We start from the raw sequence: 20,475 nt of genomic DNA, 5'->3' as shown, positions 1-20,475 counted from the left end.
TCAGTGCATTTATTGTCGTCTCTTTTAAACAAAAGGCGCAAACGTTCGGAAAAAATCATAATAGTCTAATGAGAACTTAACAGAACGCTGCAGTTGTGTGAAAGAGACGACTTTTCAAAAAAGTTCCATGACTTTACCAGGATTTCCATGACTGTGGGAACCCTGAATAGCAAATAGTTTGGTATTTTTGATGTTTTTATATCAATATTTTAAAACCTATATAGGCCCACAGGTTGAAGTAAAGTTCAAAAACTTTCAATTTTGTGATCTAAAATGTTAGAAATTAGAAATAGAAATGATCAGATTTTATGACAATTGTATAAACATGCAGCCATCTCTTTTGTTTCTTTCTTATGTACATATAGACTTACAGACTGACCTATGGAAGAAAATATTGTTTGAAATATATGAATATACGTAATATTAGCACTGATTCACTGTTCATGTTTAGATATTGTAAAGCAGACCTGGGCATTGTACAGCTGCTGGGCCACATATGACCCTTTGTTTGACTCTGAATGGACATTTAAGAATTACAAAATAAACATATTTCAGAATTTTACCTCATGGATGGACTAAATCTGCATTGCTTTTGTCTTAGAGGTGCTTTTTTTTATGACATTTTTTGTAAAGCAACCTCACTTTTTCATTGCTCAGTCATAACATAAACTCTTACCAGTCTTAACTGCTCATCAAAACAATGTTATTTTCTGCTTTTCTTTTTTTTTCATTTATGTTTTTATTAGAAAAGGTTTGCATCTTTACAGTCTGTGGTATTACAGAAAGATCAGAGTCCTTTTCGAACTTTTTTTTACAAAAACGGAAAGTGAAAAAAAAAATAAAATAATAATAATTAAAATAATAATAATAATAATAAAAAATAAAAATAAAAAAGGGAACAAACTAACTAACTAACAACAGTGTGAGGTGGCCTGCTTGACAGCATTTATCAGACATTTCAACCCTTCAAGAAACAAATTCGGTGAGCGTGGTGGAGTCAGGGGATCCATACCCCATTACCTGGTACATTTACAAAAAATCAATCAAAATCAGCCCGAAAGGGGGATACAAACTGGATTAATTTTTCCCAAATCTTATAAAATTTGTCCCTTTGTACTCTTAGAATGTATGTCAATTTCTCCATTTTGTAAATTTCTAAAACTGTATCAAACCAGTCCTCAAGTGTTGGGGGTATTTTCTGCTTTTCATAATAATACAATTAATATTATGCAGAATTGAGATAAGTATTTTGGTCTCATGGAAATAAATAATTGCCCAGCCCTGTTGTATTGTAAGAAAGACACCAGAGCTCAAGTCCAAAAGAGCCGCATGTGCCCTCCTCGGCTAAAATAAACATAAACGTGACCTAAATAGACTTCCTTGTTTGACCGATAGCGCTCTCATAATCACTCTTTGCCTCGTGAACGATGCAGAAGTGGAAGCTCGGCCAACTAACGAGCCTGCACTTAGCTTAATAAATGCATTCAAAAACAACAGATCACATAATTGCTACGCTAATTTCCTCCCGCATTAAATCAACAGACCCAGCCGCTGCCAGATGTTGCACTTCGGGAAGCTCGAAACTCCCAGCGGTGGAGGAAGTGCTCAATTTTGTTACTTAAAGGCGCACTGTGCAACTTGTGTAACTGGTGGAGGGTCCGTCCAGTTCTTTTCTGCTTTCTATCCTCATGGAGACCAAACCAGACCATGTTACGGGTCAGATCTGTGGAGAGGCGACCCCCGCTCACAGTCAGAATGTTATTTTTCTAGGTATTTTTGAGCAATAAAATCACTTATAATTGAATAAATGTAAAGTATAGCTGTTTAATGTCACACTGTGGGACATTTCAGGCGGAGTAATGACATCTCCATGGAAACAAGCAGGTGACGGACCCCCAACCGAAAAGTTACACAGTGCACCTTTAAGTAAAATATTGAAGTACATGTTTAAAAATGTACTTTAAGAATAAAAAGTATTTTGCTGAATTTTTTAGAACAGTTAAAGCTTCAAATGTTGTGATTTTGATAAGGAATTTCACAGATTTTAAGTTACTCAAGTGAATTAGAATATTTCATGATGAATGAAATAACTTGAATAAAAATAGTTGAAATAGAAATAACTGGGGTAAAAAAAAAAGTTTTAACATGTGACAGGAGGGTATGATTTTACATTACGTTTTAGCACCTTTAATTCGGACTGACAGAATTCAAGTTGAGAAATTCAGATAAAAAACTCAAGGTGCCAAATCCAGATAAAAAAAAATTCAAGTTGAGAAATTCAGAAAACAAACAAACAAACAAACAAAAAAAAACCTCAAATTACCAAACTCAGATAAAAAAAAAATCAAGTTGAGAAATTCAAGTTGAGAAATTCAGATTTTAAAAAACTCAAGTTGCCAAATTCAGAAATAAATAAATAAATAAATAAAATTAAATTAAAAAAAAAATTCAAGCAGAGAAATTCAAGTTGAGATATTCAGATAAAAAAAAAAAAAAAAAAAACTCAAGTTGCCAAATTCAGATTAAAAGAAATTCAAGTTGAGAAATTTAAGTTGAGAAATTCAGATTTTAAAAAAATCTAGTTTCCAAATTCAGATAAAAAAATAAAAAAAAAAATAAAGTTGAGAAAATCAGATCCAAAACAATCAAATTTCACCGCACATTGCGTGACTATGTGAACTTGCTAACACCAGGGGGCGCCATCCTCATAGAGCCCACAGCCAGACAGAAGGGTCTGACTGCAGAGCCACAGACCCAGACCCACCATTCAGCAGTGGTCCCAGTCTGAGACACCAGGACTCCTGGACTCTCAGGACTCCTGGACTAGGACTGAACCAGGACTAGGACTGAACCAGGACTACCAGGACTAGGACTGAACCAGGACTCAACCAGGACTGAACCAGGACTGAGACCAGGACTGAACCAGGACTGAACCAGGACTGAACCAGGACTGAACCAGGACTGAACCAGGACTGAACCAGGACTGAGACTGAACCAGGACTGAACCAGGACTGAACCAGGACTGAACCAGGACTGAACCAGGACTGAACCAGGACTAGGACTGAACCAGGACTGAACCAGGACTGAACCAGGACTGAGACCAGGACTGAACCAGGACTGAACCAGGACTGAACCAGGACTGAACCAGGACTGAACCAGGACTGAGACCAGGACTGAACCAGGACTGAACCAGGACTGAACCAGGACTGAACCAGGACTGAAACCAGGACTAGGACTGAACCAGGACTGAACCAGGACTGAGACCAGGACTGAACTAGGACTAGGACTGAACCAGGACTGAGACCAGGACCAGTTCTTGTCTCAGCCTTTCTCAAACCATAAAGAAAAGTACTTTTTACTTTTCAGTCCAGATCTAAAATGCAGCGAAGTAAAAGTTTCAAACACCTGCTCTCAAATGTACTGAAATAAAAGTAAAAAGTATCCACAGTCAAAATGTACAGAGACCTAAAAATACTTAATGTACTTTTACTTTCCACCACTTAAATCTCCACATTGTTTGAAGCAGTGTTTGTTGAAAAACTACACACGTTTTTCTATTTGCTCCGAGACATTTTAACGTTTTTTACAGTCTGTGTCTTGCAGAGAAAAGGAAGAATAAAAAAGGAGTTTCCAGTAGTGTAATAAAGACCAGGTGAGGGAGTTTTGCTTTAGCTCCATCTTGATCTCATTTCTGTGCTACGAGATGCAGATGAAGTTTGAGAGATGCTTTTAGGAACTGGGTTTTGTGAAGCGTGAAATGTAAAATGTGGAAATTATGAGAGCGGTTTGGTTTTGTCTCCCCGGCAACTGTTGACAATATGTTTAGTCTGCAATCCGGTGAGTATAACAACAGAGATGCAGTAGTGGAAGCAGTAAAATAATACAATACTTAAGTACAATTTTGAGGTATCTGTAGTTTACTTAAGTACATTTAACAGTGGATACTTTCACTTTAACTTTATTACATTTGAGAGCAGGTGTCTGTACTTTCTACTCCACTACTGTACATTTTAGATGAGTAAAGTACTGTACTTAAGTAGATTTTTTAGGTACCTGTACTTTACTTAAGTACATTTAACAGTGGATACTTTTTACTTTTACTTCAGTACTTTTCAGAGCAAGTGTCTGTACTTTCTACCTCACTACATTTTAGATTAGTAAAGTATTGTATTTAAGTAGAATTTTAGGTTTCTGTACTTTATTTAAGTGCATTTAACAGTGGATAATTTTTACTTTTACTTCAGTACATTTGAGAGCAGGTATTTGTACTTTCTACTTCAATACATTTTAAATGAGTAAAGTACTGTACTTAAGTAGACTTATGAGGTATCTGCACTTTACTTAAGTACATTTAACAGTGGATACTTTTTACTTTTACTTCACTACATTACAAATCAGGTATCTGTACTTTCTACTCCACTACATTTTAGATTAGTAAAATCCCGTACTTAAGTAGTTATTTTTAAATATCTGTACTTTACTTAAGTACATTATACAGTAGATACTTTTTACTTTTACTTCACTACATTTGAGAGCAGGTGTCTGTACTTTCTACTCCACTAGATTTTTGAACTGGACTGAAAAGTAAAAAGTATTTCATGGGTTAGATTTTTAGATTTTGAGTTCAAGATTCGTCTTTCAGGAAACAAAAAAAATACACAAAATGGATGAGAAAAAATAAGAAATTGATTCGTATTGTACTGACCAAAATATGTATATTTTTAAATCAATATCACCACATTAACAACAAATGAAATATGTGAAATCCTTTTACTTTTTCAAACAGGGACTTAAATACTTTTGGTAGATTTTTCCATATGATACTGTTACTTGAGTAACTTTTTACCTCTGTATCTATACTTTTACTTAAGTAACAAAATTGAGTACTTAATCCTAAACTGCAGATATATTAAAACTGGATCAGAACTACATCTTAAAGGGACAGTGTGTGGACAGTCTGGACAGTTTCCAATAGACAGTTAAAACCACACTTCGGAACATTCTACATGGAGATAAATATTTTTATTTTATTTTATTTTTTTACCATAGTGTGGAAGATTATATTCAAAAGACCAACATTTCCATGAAGACAAGGGGGAGGAGATCAAACAAGTCAAGTTTATGGAGTTGCAAGCCCACCACAGGAAGGGCCTACAATCTTCAATGCAAAAATATGCTTTTATTTTAGTCTATTTTTGACTAAATGTTACATACTATGGCTTTAAAGGGCCTATATTACGATATTTTCTGTCCTACTGTACTGTTATAATGTTTCCTGATCACAAACAGACCTGGAGTTGTGTTTTGTTTCATTCACACATGTTTAACACACAAATCCTGCGTATTTAGGCTGAGTTCTTCTCTCAAACAGAAAACACTCTTTGAAAATCCACTTTGTGATGTCATGTGGTGATACAGGGAGCGCTCAGCTGGGTTTTTAAACTCCACACACCTTCACTAGAATCATTCCAAAGATTTAAGCCCTGGAATTGCCAATCTCGGCTGAACTAAATGATTCCTCAAACACGTGTGAATGAAACAAAATACAACTCCAGTAGAGATGCACGGTTGGGCTATTTTTTCATCCGCAACCGCGACACAAAACTCATCATCCGCCCGCTGTCCATTTTGCACCGAAGTTTTTCAGAACAATCATACAGCAAACAAACTAAGGAGCCTCGATAAAAATGCAAACTCTATAGCTCATTCATTCCAAAATTCGCTCAGCGTGTATGTTCGCATTCTGAATTGTCCGTAACAACCCCAAACTTACCTGGTTTTCTTGCGCAGCTAATTAATTGACAATGTTTTCCGACTAGGTTATTTTTGAACCTTCTTGCCTTCGTGTTGGATGTTGTTACATTCTGAACATTCTGTCATTGCCCGATGTTATTTCAAAGTCATAGCCTCACTCCATCGGTCTTTCTTTAAGTTTTAAAAACCCCGAGTGGCAGTCTACGCTATAATGTCTGCGTGTTTTAAAATATAACTGATATCGAAATGGCCCTATAGCCACTTATGTGTTGGCAAACAGCTGAAATAAATTAGAAATAATAAAATAAACTGCATATAATATGTGCCTCGTAAACCTTAGGCATCAATAACCCGACACAACCTTAACCTTCGAACATAAAAACGAGGTCAAATGGGCTAATTAAGGATATGACGTACACTTCATACTACAAGCACAGACAATGACACTCGTCTTTTCAGATGTAGGTAACAATACTAACATTTATTTATTTATTTATTTTTTTTAGTAGTTAATCCGCCACCCGCCCGAATTTAATTAAAATATAATTTTTCGTCACGTCATTCGCCCGACCCGCATCTCTAAACTCCAGGTCTGTTTTTGATGACGCAACAGCTTTATAACACGACTTAAACCTCACGAGAATCCATTTTGTGTAATATAGGACCTTTAAACCCATTGTGAATTATGGCAAAGACATTGTACCATATATAACCCACGTCAGAGGAGACCACCCGTATGGAGTCGACGTTTGACATTTGAGAGAAAATTCAATCTTCTGGCTCCACTGTTCAACGTCAGCCGCGTATCTCTCTTCTGATGTGGCCTTTACATCCTTAAAGCAGGATTTTGGGACAAGGACAAGCGCGAGTGACAGTGATGAATGGGGTTTTGGGCGGGACATAAATGAAAGCGTTACAGCTAATTGGCCGAGCTGTGCAGGGGCCAGGATGATTGATAGCTCGGGGGTGTAATGGGCTCCCAACAGGCGTGCGGGGATCTGGACGTATTACCAACAAAATGAGAGTCGTATGGCGAGGAATACAAGGGAAGTAAATAACAATAGCTGGACTTGGACTGCAAACAAATAACTGGTCATATGTGCTTGATTTAAAGGGACCATATTATTTTGTTTTCTCATCTATGTTATAATGTTGTTTCCTGATCACAAATCGACCTGGAGTTGTGTTTTGTTTCATTCACACATGTTTAACACACAAACCCTGCACTTTTAGGCTGAGTTCTTCTCTCAAACTGACAAAAAAGCTCTGTTCCACCTTGTGATGTCATACAGAAAGTGCTCCACTGTGTTTTAAAACTCTTTTAAGGTAGTTTTGAACAAGTATAGCTCAAAATCTGCTTGGCCTAGTAGCATTAAAGGATGGGGCAAATGCAGAGGACACATTTCTCTACAAGACAATAAATTATACCTTAAAGCCACATTATATAACTTTATAGACACAAAAAATAGACTAAGACAGTGTTTCCCAAAGTTTTTTTCTAGGGACCCATATTTTAAAAGTCACAAATCTTCACAACCCAAGTCAAAAGACATTAATCCTAAATCACAAAATAAATCTGTGACCGTTATTGACCATAAATGAGGATATTTTATTGTTGACTGAGTGATCGTGTCTCTCTGAACAATTAGTATTACCGTATTTTTCGGACACCGGATTATGAGGCACATTAAGCGAAACAAACGGACACTTGAGACTTGAGGTTTTTTTTTATTTCCTATGAGGACGACTCAAATATACATTGAGAAATAATGTGTTCAATGCAGCTTTGTGCACATTTGTTTACGTTTTACAGAAATGAAACTTAAAGCCACATGGTTTATTTGCATAAACTATAAGCGATAAAAAAACAGCTCGCTCCTTGTGCGCTGATGTGGTTCAGCTTCTTTTTGACTAAAGAACATGACTCAGTGAAATATGTGTGAAAATCAGTTTTCAGTAAGAGATACGCACATTTTTGATGATTTTACTACAGAAAATTTTTTAAGGATTTTAAGTGCACCTTATAGTCCAAAAAATATGGTAACCAGTTTTTAAACAAGGAAAAAACAATAATCACTGTTTCCCACAGAAAATTGGTTTGGCTGAAGAAAAACTTTGGAGTGGGGGTGCATGGAGACGTATGTGCATGTGTATTGCAGACTTACATGCAGATCGTGACAAGGCGACCCCAAAAAAATTAAAATCTCCCAGACCAAAGACCCAATCTTTCAGAAACAACGGACTAAAATAAAGCATGTTTTTTCTTCCACGATCTGGAAGAATGGCCTAGATTTTGAAGTATAATTCAGTCATGAAATATGGTTCAAAACTGAAAAAAAAAAAAAAAAAAAGTATGCCACCTTTTTACATTTTTATACAATGTTTACAATGTTTACAACAGTGCTTTTCTGGGGGAGGATCTGCTTTATATTTGTCTCCACGGAAATGTTATTGCCTGAAATGTTCCATAGTATGATGACACCAGACCAAGTTACAGGTCAGATCTGTGCAGAGGCAAGCACACATTTAAAACAGCTACGACTGAATAGATCCAAGATAGATAAATTTTATGTCATACTGTCTTGACAAAGCGGTTAAATCTCCTTCAAACGGATGGCAGACTCTCCACCAGAAAAGTTACACAGTGTATCTTTAAAAGTAATATATTAATTTAAAAGTATGTGTATAACTCACCCCTCGCCCGCTGCACTTGGAGGCACACTGATGAACTCCAAACACGCTCACGTTTTGGCACTGACGATTCAGACACATCTACAAGAGAAACCAAAACAAACAATGATATAACGACAAAAAGTATAGAACATAAAACTAAATTTGCAAATAAAAGACCTATATGAAAATGTCTGCCAGGTTATACAAAAGTTAGAAGTTACTTGAGGATAATACTTTCTTTACACCAAACTGTATGGCACAAGTTTGTTTAAAATCTCAAATATTTTACAGAGCGCCCCCACCAGGTCAGTACAGAAACTAATCCGCTTTTCAATTTGTTTCCATTCATGAAAGTGGGACTAAACGCCTAAACTCCGCCCACAACCACACTGTAAATAAAGCTGCTACACTGGGCAGTACCTGCAGGACTAAAGAAGAGAAAAAGAAGAGGAGGGGTGGAGTCTGGAGGTTTAAGAACAGTGATCTGACACAGGGGTCAGACGAGAAAATATTGTGGAAGGCTGGGCCAAAACGCTGAACTCAATTCTGAACCAGGAGGAATGAACCAGGACCAAACCAGGATTGAACTAGGAGGATGAACCAGGAGTAAACCAGGACTAAACCAGGGTTAAACCAGGTCTAAACCAGGACTAAAATGGGACTAAATCAGATCTAAACCAGGACTAAACCAGGACTAAACTGGGACAAAATCAGATCTAAACCAGGACTAAATCAGGTCTAAACCAGGACTAAACTGGGACTAAATCAGATCTAAACCAGGGCTAAACCAGGACTAAATCAGGTCTAAACCAGGACTAAACCAGGACTAAATCAGATCTAAACCAGGACTAAACCAGGACTAAATGAGGTCTAAACCAGGACTAAACTGGGACTAAATCAGATCTAAACCAGGGCTAAACCAGGACTAAAATCAGGTTTAAACCAGGACTAAACTGGGACTAAATCAGATCTAAACCAGGACTAAACCAGGACTAAATCAGGTCTAAACCAGGACTAAACTGGGACTAAATCAGATCTAAACCAGGGCTAAACCAGGACTAAATCAGGTCTAAACCAGGACTAAATCAGGTTTAAACCAGGACTAAACCAGGACTAAATCAGATCTAAACCAGGACTAAACCAGGACTAAATCAGGTCTAAACCAGGACTAAACTGGGACTAAATCAGATCTAAACCAGGGCTAAACCAGGACTAAATCAGGTCTAAACCAGGACTAAATCAGGTTTAAACCAGGACTAAATCAGGTCTAAACCAGGACTAAATCAGGTTTAAACCAGGTCTAAACCAGGACTAATCTTGGACTAGGACTTGGAAACTAGGACCGCCCCTGACAGAACCCTGAGCCCGTGGAGCAGGGTGTCCACAAAGTGCGATCGGGCGTCAGCTGCGCTTAACCTCATGGACCGCGAAGCTCTGCGCCGGTCCGTTCTACCGTGGTCACCCGACGGTCTACGTGGGTGCACCTCTGAGCCCATCCCGACATTTGGAACCGTAATGATGGCGTGTCACCGCTGCTGACATCGCGGTGATTTTAGCAAATTTGTATGTATGTTATGTATAAAAACAAGAAACCCTCCACTTCAATCCAGGTTAAAAAAGCATTGTGACGGACATTTGCGTTACAGCAACAAGCAATGCATTACAGTCATTTGTTACTTACATAACACGTTACTCCCAACACTGGGAGCTATACAATGTCCAGGTCTGGTCTAACAGGTTCTCACACTGGTTAAACCTCTGTCTGTAATCAGGGCAGTCTTGTGTGATGTCACGTAGTACTTGAAATGGCAAATTGACCTAGTTTGCACTACAGTAGACAATGCTATTAAAACAACATATGCACAAAATGATTTCAACTAGGATCTGTTCACATTTGTCCTGGTTTCGGACTTGGTTTGGTCTTGGTCTAGTCCTGGTTTAACCCTGGTCTAGAGTCATTTTATACTTGGGCAAACTGTACCACTGGAGTGATTGATAAAAGCTGACAGAACAACATTTCATACAGAGTAAAACCGTGTCTTAACAATGCTGTGAGCGTGAGAGAATGAACTTGTGAAATGACTTTAAAGATACACCCAAAAATATGCTTCCAAAAGTGTCAGCGCTCATCAGACTCTCCATTCCTCTTCTGCATCTGTTGTTGTTTTAGTTTATTCTCACTTGGTTTTCACTGTTTTATAATAGCACTGAAGGTGATGCAGTCCCATAAATCCTTGGCATTTCAACTATTTATCCAAAAGTGGAGACAGGAAGTGATAAAAAAGGACAATTACACGTGAGAAACCGCGTTGTGTTCATTAAATCAAACTTTAGTGCCACTTAAACCGACCAGTGCCACCAATCTGCTCAAGACAGTGTTAAAAAGCAGAACTGTCAAGTTTATACGGGAGATTCTGAAGGCCCTAAATGACAATATGTTTACATTTATGAAGAGTAAGCAAGGAAGGTTTATACTGACAAGATTTAAAGACTGAAACAGCAGAGTTTTGCCATCACCAGACAATAAAACGCTTAATAATTTGATGACTTTTACAATATTTCTGCACTGGGACAAGACAAATTTATCGCAGAATCATGGGAATAAATTGGGTCTTTATAGTTTTGTCCTTTCAATAACATTAACTTTAAATAAAAAAATCTGAATTTATGTCCAATTACTGACATCTTAATGGAAATTGCCTTTGATATATCCAAGTTAATAGCAGGGAGAGCCAGTTATATAAATGGTATACCACAAGATTAGCAGGAACTATTTAAGACGGCTGGTAATCTATTTTAAGTAAGAAAGCAACTGGTTTTATGTAACCTGTAACCACACTGTAAAGTAACTCTATGGTTAAAGAGCTCAGAAATTCTCAGACACTAAAGACCTGCACAGAGACTGGGAGCATGACTATACTGGTCCTGGTTTGGTCCTGGTTTGGTTCCATTTTTCGTGGTTTAGTCCCAGTGTAGAGTATCGGCATATGGCATTAGGATTCATTCGCTCGACTGTTGGCAGGTAATGTTTATTTTTTATTTTATCTTAACCAATCGCTGCTATTTGGTCGTGACGTATGTAATCAGTGGTGTCCAAGTAATTGCCAAAACAACAGCAAACAAAGCAGAGAGTGAACATGTCTGTCAACAATCAATGTCGTTTCTGAAAGATGAACTTGTTAAAGGTGCAATAAAAAAATGCGAAATTTGTATTTGACAAAGGAAGTCCAAAGGAGGATAGCGTTTGCAGTCTGCAATCACAGCTCGGGTTGGTTCAGCTCTTCACTGATTGGTCGGTGCGCGGTCTACAACTTCCTGAGGTTCTTGTAAACCATCTAGTGCAGGGGGGTCCAAACTTTTTTCAAGGGCCACATATCTAAACACAGATGAAGCAGAGGGCCGATCGAGGGCCATAGACTGGTGCTCAGTACAGTGAATAATTTAAATATGTGCAGGTTTAACACGTTAGAATGAGCCATCAGTCTTTATTCGTGCTAAGATCCTCAAAACCAAACACTAAATATTAAATATTCGCTTTATCAAAGTTGATTTTCAGAAAACTTGCAGTAAAAAGTAAATTTATAATTGATGTAAGGTCATTTGGGGCAAGTCACCTGGAAGCCTGAGGGCCAAGAAAAATTTGTCCGAGGGCCGCATTTGGCCCACGGGCCGTAGTTTGCACATGCCTGATCTAGTGTATTCTGATTCCTGACCTAGTCGCTGGAGAGAAATGAAACTGAGCACAGGCACTAGGTGACACCAGCCTGGTTAAGTGTAGACTTGGTTTAGCCCTGTTCTAGTCCTGGTTTAGTCCTGGTCTGATTCAAGTTTAGTTCTGGGTTAAGTTAAGACCCAGTTTTCATGTGGTGTGTGCAGTGTGAACGCATCTTAAATTGGCAAACTGCATTGTAAATTTCATAATAGCCAAAATAGAACCAGTATAAGACAAGATTATACTATTAAGAAAGCTGCTAGTTTTGTGTTAAAATTATATTTCTATTTTCTCTTTGTCTAAAAGTCTATAAATTATGCATATTATTATTATTGTTTTGTCGAATGGGTATCTCCTACTGACTCTTTTCCTGAGTGTCAAAATCATGTTTTTGCGTATCGTGACTATAAATAAAGACACACTGTGTAATTTTTCAGGTGCAGGTTCCGCCATTTGCTTGTCTCCATGGTGATGCTATTCCTTTGCTTGGGATGCTCCACAGTATGGCATTAAACACATCCGTCTATCTCATATTGATTCATTTAAAGGTGTTTTTTTATTTCTCCAAACTACCGCAAAGACCTGCACTCTTACTGTGAACGGCCCCTCTTCTCCACAGATCTGACCTGTAACTTCGCCTGGAGATGTGACCTGCTTGTCTCCATGGAAACAGTTAAATTAAATGCCATACTGTAGAACATTTCAAGAAAAACAGCATGGAGTCAAGCAGAAAAGTTACACAATGCACCTTTTAGTTTGAATTTTCAGCGTGTTTTCTGGACTGATTTCTCACCATGCCGTTGCCGCACTTGGTCCCGGTGAGCACCAGTCCGGGGTCGGGCATGTCGTCTCCCAGATAAACGTGAGTCCCTCTGCACAGGATCCGCCCTCCCTCCTGCTGCGGGATGTTCGTCTCTATGGAAACGGCGTTTGTCCCGATGACGGGCCGGTTCGCTCCGCCCTGACACTGGATCTTACCACATTTGGCATCACTGAGGACACAGAAAACACAGGAGAAATATTAGTGATAGTTCTTTATTTAAACTGCTGAAAGAGAAATAGTAAAGTCATATCGAAGGCTCTGGTTTAAAGTTTGTTTGCTGCGGTCTTCTTCCAACCAAAAAGTCCACAATGTTCCACAGTATGACATGGGATTAAACACCAGACTAAGACTACGTTCAGACTGCAGGGCTTAATGCTCAGTTCGGATTTTCTTGTGAAATCCAATTTTTTTGCGAGGTTGTTCACATTTCCAATTAAACGCGACTTGTTTGTGATCTCCAGTGTGAACTTTAAACGCCCCAAAAGTGTCCCGCATGCGCACTGGTGTTTACGAAAGTCGCCTAAACATGGACACAGCATTGAGCACCTGGAGATTTTAAAGTTTCCGTCGTGCCGGAGCCAGAACATGTACAGATTATTTGTTTTAAGGAGGAGATTGAGAAGGAGAAGGACGAGGTTTATAGGTTTATGGTCATGGCTTTTTGTGGAGCAGTGGCAGCAATGTCCGTAGAAAGAAACGTGTGGGTGTGGAGTCGTGGCCAAGAGTGGTGGGATTGCGATGTGCTTCACTACTTCACCCACACGGAGTTCAGACACAATTTTCGTCTGACAAGAAGAACGTTTGTGTACATTTGTGACCTATAGGTGGGATGAATGCGACCTGGCCGTTCAGACTGAAGTCGCATGTCAAAAGATCAGATATGTTTCGGTTTTAGGAGCACAAATCCAAGTGGTCTGGGTCACATTTGAAAAAATTGGATCTGTTGTTCAGACTGTCATTAAAAGATCAGATACGGGTCAAATAGGGGCGAAAAAAATTTGATTTGGGTCACTTCAGGCTGCAGTCTGAAATCACAGCTCAGATCTATGGTGAGGTGAACACACTCACAGTAAGAATGAATGATATCCAAGGTATTTATTTAGGAAACAAACAAGCAAAAACACCTGAAAGGAACAGATGCAAGGTACAAAAGAGGTTATTTGCAAAAAAGTTGACAAAATTGCATGTTTATTTTGGGAGGAAAACTTGATCGTGATGGAGTTGGGTCAAAGATAAACTGTTGCAAGGAAATTAATTGACTTCAGTTACAAGTTTTGAATCATTATTTACAATATAAACAAGTAAATATACATAATTTAAAGGTGCACTATGATATGAAAATCTGCTGCTTGTTTGTCCCACTATGAACTTCTATCTTCATGGCAGCTGAGGTCAGATCTATGGAGAGGCAATCACACTCACAGGAATAAGAATATTAGGCATTTTTAAGATATGAAATCGGCTATAACTGAAGTTTAATGCCAAACTGTGGAACATTACAGGCAAAACATGTTACTGCTATGTCTGGAATATGACATTTATTCAACTACAGGTGGTTTTACAGCTCAAAAAGTTTTATCCTTCACCAGAAAAATAACACAACGCACCTTTAATGTGTTGTCTGTTTTTATATTGTGTTGATTTTTTTTGGAAAGCACTTTGGTAACCTTGTGTTGTAAAGGCCGTTATAAATAATGATTGATTGATTCATTGATCGTATTTTGTTGAGGAGCTTCATTTCCTCTAACTTCGTGTCCAACTCCACAACACATTTTCAAATCAAACAACACATGTCTGTAGATATATTTTCAGACAGCTTTTCTCCCTCTTTTGACTTCCTGGCCTTACCGTGGCTCACATTTGGCGAACAGTCCCTTGTTGTCTTTGCCACAGTTGCCGTAGGGGTCTCCAGCAGAGTTCACTCTCTCAAAGCAGATGCCTGGAGCAGGTTTGGCCCCTGTCACACACATTAGGGTCATTACAAATCTGGACACCGTTATACCACTGTGAACAAAAAATATGACTTCAGTTTTCTATGTTTTTAGTGCTTTCTACAAATACAAAACTGTGTGGGTGTGTAGTCCAGTGTAAACTGTAGACTCATGCTTGACAATAACAATGATCGGTTGGTATGGACATTATAACATTGTATAAAATGACTTCAATTAGCAGTTCTGGCTTGAAGAAGTTATAAAAGCTTTTGTTGTTGTTTAGATGTACAGATTAACCATATGTTTGCAATGGTGTTCCTCCTAGAGCAGGGGTGTCAAACTCATTTTGGTCCGGGGGCCGTATCCAACCTACTTTGATCCCAAAGGGGCCGGATCAGAAAACTCATGTCATATAAACCCCAAAAATAGCAATAAGTTCAAATATTTGTGCAGAGAAATGCAAATCTATTACAGAAATCTGTTTTAATTGATGAACTCTTTCTTTTACAAAATATTATAATATTATGAACAACCTGAAACTTTAAGAAAAATGCAATTTCAACACAATGTTTTAACATTAACTTGTATGCAAATAGGAATAAGTCAATTTTTCTTGGAAAATCCTGCACTCAGCTCCACTTTTCTCATTTTTGACATTTTGTTGATGAGGGTGTCACGGTCAACAGTCAAAACGATCGTCCTTTAAGAGCGTTTGGAAAGAAACAAGTCTTCATTTGTGCTGCTCTGGTGGGAGGGGCCACGTACAGAGACGCTGGAGACACTGCTCTGCTCAGCACCGCAGAAAATTACCAATATTTAAATAGAAAATATAATTAAATTATTTTAGTAGAAAATCAGCTGAGGGCCAGATTAAAGGTCTTGGAGGGCCGGATCTGGCCCCCGGGCCATATGTTTGACACCTGTGTCCTAGAGTTTTAGTAAACTTTAAAGCAACACTAACAGGGTTTCCACTCTTTTTCACTGACAAAATTTCAAAACTTTTCCATGACTTTTCCATGACCTAAAGTGAATTTTCCATGAGTTTACAGCACCTACATGTGTAGAATTGATCAGACTTTTAGAGCTAAATATGAAATGTTAACCTTTTCCACTCACCTTATGGTTTGGTTTTATAGTTTTTTAACATCCAAAATACTGTCAGTGCGTTTATTGTCGTCTCCTTAAAACAAAAGGCGCAAACGTCCAGAAATAATCATAATTGTTTAATGAGAACTTAACAGAACGCCGTAGTTGTGTGAAAGAGATTCTCAATTTCCATGACTTTTCCCAGGATTTCCATGACCGTGGGAACCCTGACTATGTAACTTTGCCGGATCAGGCCCAGTCACCTGCTTATTTCTATAGAGATGTTACTGCTTTGATAGGAATGTTGCACAGTATAGCATTAAATAAAGCAAGTTACAAGTCAGATCTTTGAAGAGGCAAACCCACTCACAGTAGGAACGATTTTGTGGCTGTTTTGCAAGTATTTATTTATAAAAGAATCAAATCAAAATCACATAATTTTAACATATGCAAGATAGAAAAGTACAATGCCATACTGTGGAACATTATAGGCAAAGCAATAACATCTTGAGTTCAGTAGGTATTAGTGCTCGTCCTCTGATCAGAAGGTTGAATCCCGCTCAGTTCCATTGTATAAACACTGGTAGAAATCCAGTGAGTGCGTATACATGCACATCAGTATCCCGTTATGATCGGGTTTTTTGAGTGTCCCGGTTTCTTCATGGTGCATGTAAACGCAGTAACCTGGTTTCAGTATCCCGGATATGGCAGTATCCCGGTTATTAGAAACCGGGTTACTGTAGCTGGTTTATTCCGATAGTAACCGGGTTACTTGTGGCATGTATACGCAGTACCCCGGTTACTGCAAAGTAAAGTTGAGTGCGCATGCGTCCAAAAGACACTTTCCAGTCGTTTCACCACAACAGTAGCGACATAAATAAACTGACCAACATAAATAAAGTGACCAAACGAGTAAAATGACTGTAAAATTAAGAGCTGCGCTAAACCTGCACACGTACAATCTGCACTCGTGTGACGCTGAAAAGCTAAAACATGAACTATCTCCTGTACAACACACGCACAGAACACACTTACCATCATCAGCGCCTCTTCTGTCACAAAAAGAACACACATAATCCACAGAGTCGTGTCATTTAGTCCAAAAGAAGCTGAACCACATCAGCGGCACAAGGAGCGAGTTGATTGTATCACCGCTAACAGTTTATGCTAATTAGCGTTGCGGTCTTAAGTTTTGTTTCTGTAAAACGTAAACAAATGTGATCAGAGCTGAATTATCTGATCAAACGGGCTGATGTGTCTATAGTGTTTATGGTTTATATGTTGTAAAGTTGAGTTTATTTATGCAGAAGATTTTAATGAAGAATCTGCACAGTGGATTGTGGGAGATCTCGTAGCTCCTTAGCTTCTTATGCTAAAGGAGCTCACGGTTTGTATTTTTCCAGGTTTATGAAATTGATTTAAGTAAATTTTTGCGCCTGCGCATTTGTAAGATTATGTCAAGAAACCGGGATACTCCATTTGATCATGTATACGCGGATATGAGTGTCCCGGTTTCTCAGTGCGCATGTAAACGCAGTAACCGAATACTGACATAACCGGGATATGGCTAATAACCGGGAAACTGATGTGCATGTATACACACTCTATGACTCACAGGTTGATGGTGCAATTCTGACAGTCTGTGTGTTGTGCGCTTTGGGCAAGACACTTAAGGAAACATTAATTTGGAATTATTATTTCCATGTAAACTCAAAGGAGAATAATTTAAGTCAGAACTATTTAATTCAGAATAATTAATCCTTAATAAAAAAAAAAAAAAACAGTATGTATGATGCCTTGCCCAAGAACACAACAACAGTCTGAACTGACTAGAGCTGGATTTGAGCCACCAACCCTCCTGTTATGAGATGACCTACCACCTGAATCCTGTTTTCACAATATTGAGAGTCACAAAACTATAGGGTAAAAACACTATGTAACTTTTCTGGTTTAAGGTCCGCCACCTGTTGGTATCCATGGCGATGTTATTACGGCATCCTGGGTTGACTTGTTAAAGGCGCACGACATATAACACCAGTGAGAGGTGAACTTTAACAGATCATTTTTAGACCAGTTTTAGCCCTGACCTTGTCCCCAGAGCGTGATGCACTGCTGTTCGTGGGTTTGGCAGATGCCGTTGTAGCAGTACCCGTCCACCAGGAGGCAGGCGTGTCCGTCGTGGAGGTAAACGTTGGGGGGGCAGTGGGGGCTCGTCCCGGTGCAGAACTCGGGCAGGTCGCAGGAGTTACTGGACTCACGGCAGGGGGTCCCGGCGGGCTTCAGCTGTGCACAGAGACATTTAAAAATCAAAAACTGTCCCAAGCGAGTTCAAGCAATTACAATAACAGACTGATTAAAAAGAGAAATAAATAAATGAACACTACACAATAATTAATTAAATGGTATCTATAATAGCTTTTTCACCATGTAACTTTTTGCTTGTTGGTCCCTCACCTGTTTGTTTCTACGGATGTGTCATTGCTCTGCCTGGAATGTTCCACGGTATGACTTTAAACAGCTCGACCTTTACATTTATTCAATTACAGGTGGATTTATAGCTCAAAAATACCTAGAGAAAGACATTCTGACTGTGAGCGGGGTCGCCTCGTCACAGAGCTGACCCGTAACTTAGGATCTGGTTTGGTTTCCATGAAGATTTAGAAAGGTCTAATGCCATACTGTGAAATATTCCAGACAATACAATAATATCTCAACAAATAAAAGCATTTGACCGACCCTCCACCAGAAAAGTTACACAATGCACCATTAAAGATCAGAAAAAGTTCGGCTTTTACTTAAAATTATATCTAAAATGAGTTCGTCTTGTTAACTTTTGACAGTATGAATTAATGATTTATGAAAAAAAATGTAGATTTGAAGATTTTTGTTCATAATGGAGCAGTCCTATAAAGCATTTTTTCCCAAAGACTGATCTGGATACATTGAAATATTAAGACATGTTTTGTATAATTTCTAATATTTTTGTAATTATTTTATTGACTATTTTGTTCCAATATTGTTGGGTCAGATAAATGTTGAAAGGAAAAAGAAATGGGCTACGCTTAAAGTCCAAATAGGCGACTTATGGATCCTTTTATTGCTGCTTCAATTTTTTCATAAAACTTGAGTAATACTAACTTTTCAGAGAGACACGATCACTCAGTCGACAATAAAATATCCTCATTAATGTTCAATAATGGTCAAATCCACCTTTATTTTGTGATTTATGAATAATGCCTATTGACTTGGGTCGTGAAGGTTTGTTAAAATATGGATATATCCCCAGAAAAAAACTTTGGGAAACCCTGCTATAAAAGGTCATTGCAATAAAACGGTCCATTATTGATCTGTCTAGACCAGGATCAAATAAGAATTTGGTTTGGAAGGCGAATAACTCGGGCTGAACCACAATGTAAAAAACACATGCACATAAACTCGAAAGAAATATTACACTCTTTCTATTTCAAAGTGTAATTTTTATAAGAAATTGTTATATTCTGACCACATTTTTATTAGATTTTTTTAATTTTGAGTTTGAGAAAAGGTTCAAAATGATGTAATATAAAGCCAAAGTCAGTACTTAAAGATGATATGTTACGCAAAATACAGGCATCATGAATTTCAAACATCCGGTTAGGGGTGGGCGATATATCGATATTTTAAATATATCGAGATTTTTAAACTCGATATGAATTCTGACATATCGTATATATCGATATAATGCTTATATTCAATTCTGATTTCGTCTCTTCGCTTGTTTACCTTCTCTCTCGTCGCCCGCGCGCCCTCGCCTCCCTGATTTTGTTCGCTCGTGTCTCCTTCACTCGTCACTATCGCCGTGAACGCTGAAAGTTGGTGCCAGTGAAAAGCTTCTAGCGCCACGAACCTTTTCCACCATTTACAGACAAAACCACCAGCAGCACATCCTCATATTCCACCGAGTCGCGTCCTTTAGCCCGAAAGAAGCTAAACGAGCTGAGCTGCATGAGAAGTGCGCTGTTTATGCAAATGAGCCATGCGCTTAAGTTTCGTTTCTGTAAAATGTAAACACACGTGCGCAAAACTGTATTAAACACATTATTATCTCAAACGGGCTGATGTGGCTCTAGAGTCGTTATACTTTATATATTGTAAAGTTTAGCAATGTAAAGTTTATTTATGCAGAAGATTTTAATTAATAATCTGCTGCAGTGTCACTTGTACAATAGTGTTTGGAAACATTTGATTTGATCTGCAGTGGATTGTGGGATTAAACCTCACAGCTCCTCACTGCTGGATAGAAACATGGATCTATTGAAATAAGGAACATTATGAGCTTCTTCTGCTAAATGAGCTCATGGTTCTGGTTCTGGTCTGGATAACAGAGTTAATGCAAAGATGAGCTTGTGTTGAGTTGTTTTATTTATGAATGAAAAGGAGGAAATATATATTATTATTTCTTTTTATTTTCCAGTTAAATTATTATTTATGTAATTAGGGTTTTGTAATCTTAAATG

The 20,475-nt window shown here is 38.2% G+C and overlaps 1 protein-coding gene across 1 annotated transcript in view; it reads right to left on the bottom strand.

The window, feature by feature from the left end:
* Positions 1-20,475, bottom strand: part of LOC110163799 (disintegrin and metalloproteinase domain-containing protein 12-like) — a 333,462-nt gene that overhangs the window by 29,275 nt on the left and 283,712 nt on the right. Inside the window, exons 14-17 of the mRNA XM_055149921.1 lie at positions 18,067-18,262; positions 14,811-14,919; positions 12,933-13,131; positions 8,449-8,526 (exon numbers count right to left, since the gene is read on the bottom strand). Coding sequence (XP_055005896.1) covers positions 8,449-8,526; positions 12,933-13,131; positions 14,811-14,919; positions 18,067-18,262 — 582 coding nt within the window. The remainder of the gene's footprint in view (positions 1-8,448; positions 8,527-12,932; positions 13,132-14,810; positions 14,920-18,066; positions 18,263-20,475) is intronic.

This window comes from Boleophthalmus pectinirostris, unplaced genomic scaffold (assembly GCF_026225935.1).
Source record: "Boleophthalmus pectinirostris isolate CB_2022bp ecotype Guang Dong unplaced genomic scaffold, ASM2622593v1 HiC_scaffold_14, whole genome shotgun sequence".
Lineage (NCBI taxonomy): Eukaryota > Metazoa > Chordata > Actinopteri > Gobiiformes > Gobiidae > Boleophthalmus > Boleophthalmus pectinirostris.
Note: the sequence above shows the minus strand (reverse complement) of the source record. Positions and strands in the feature narration are given on the sequence as shown.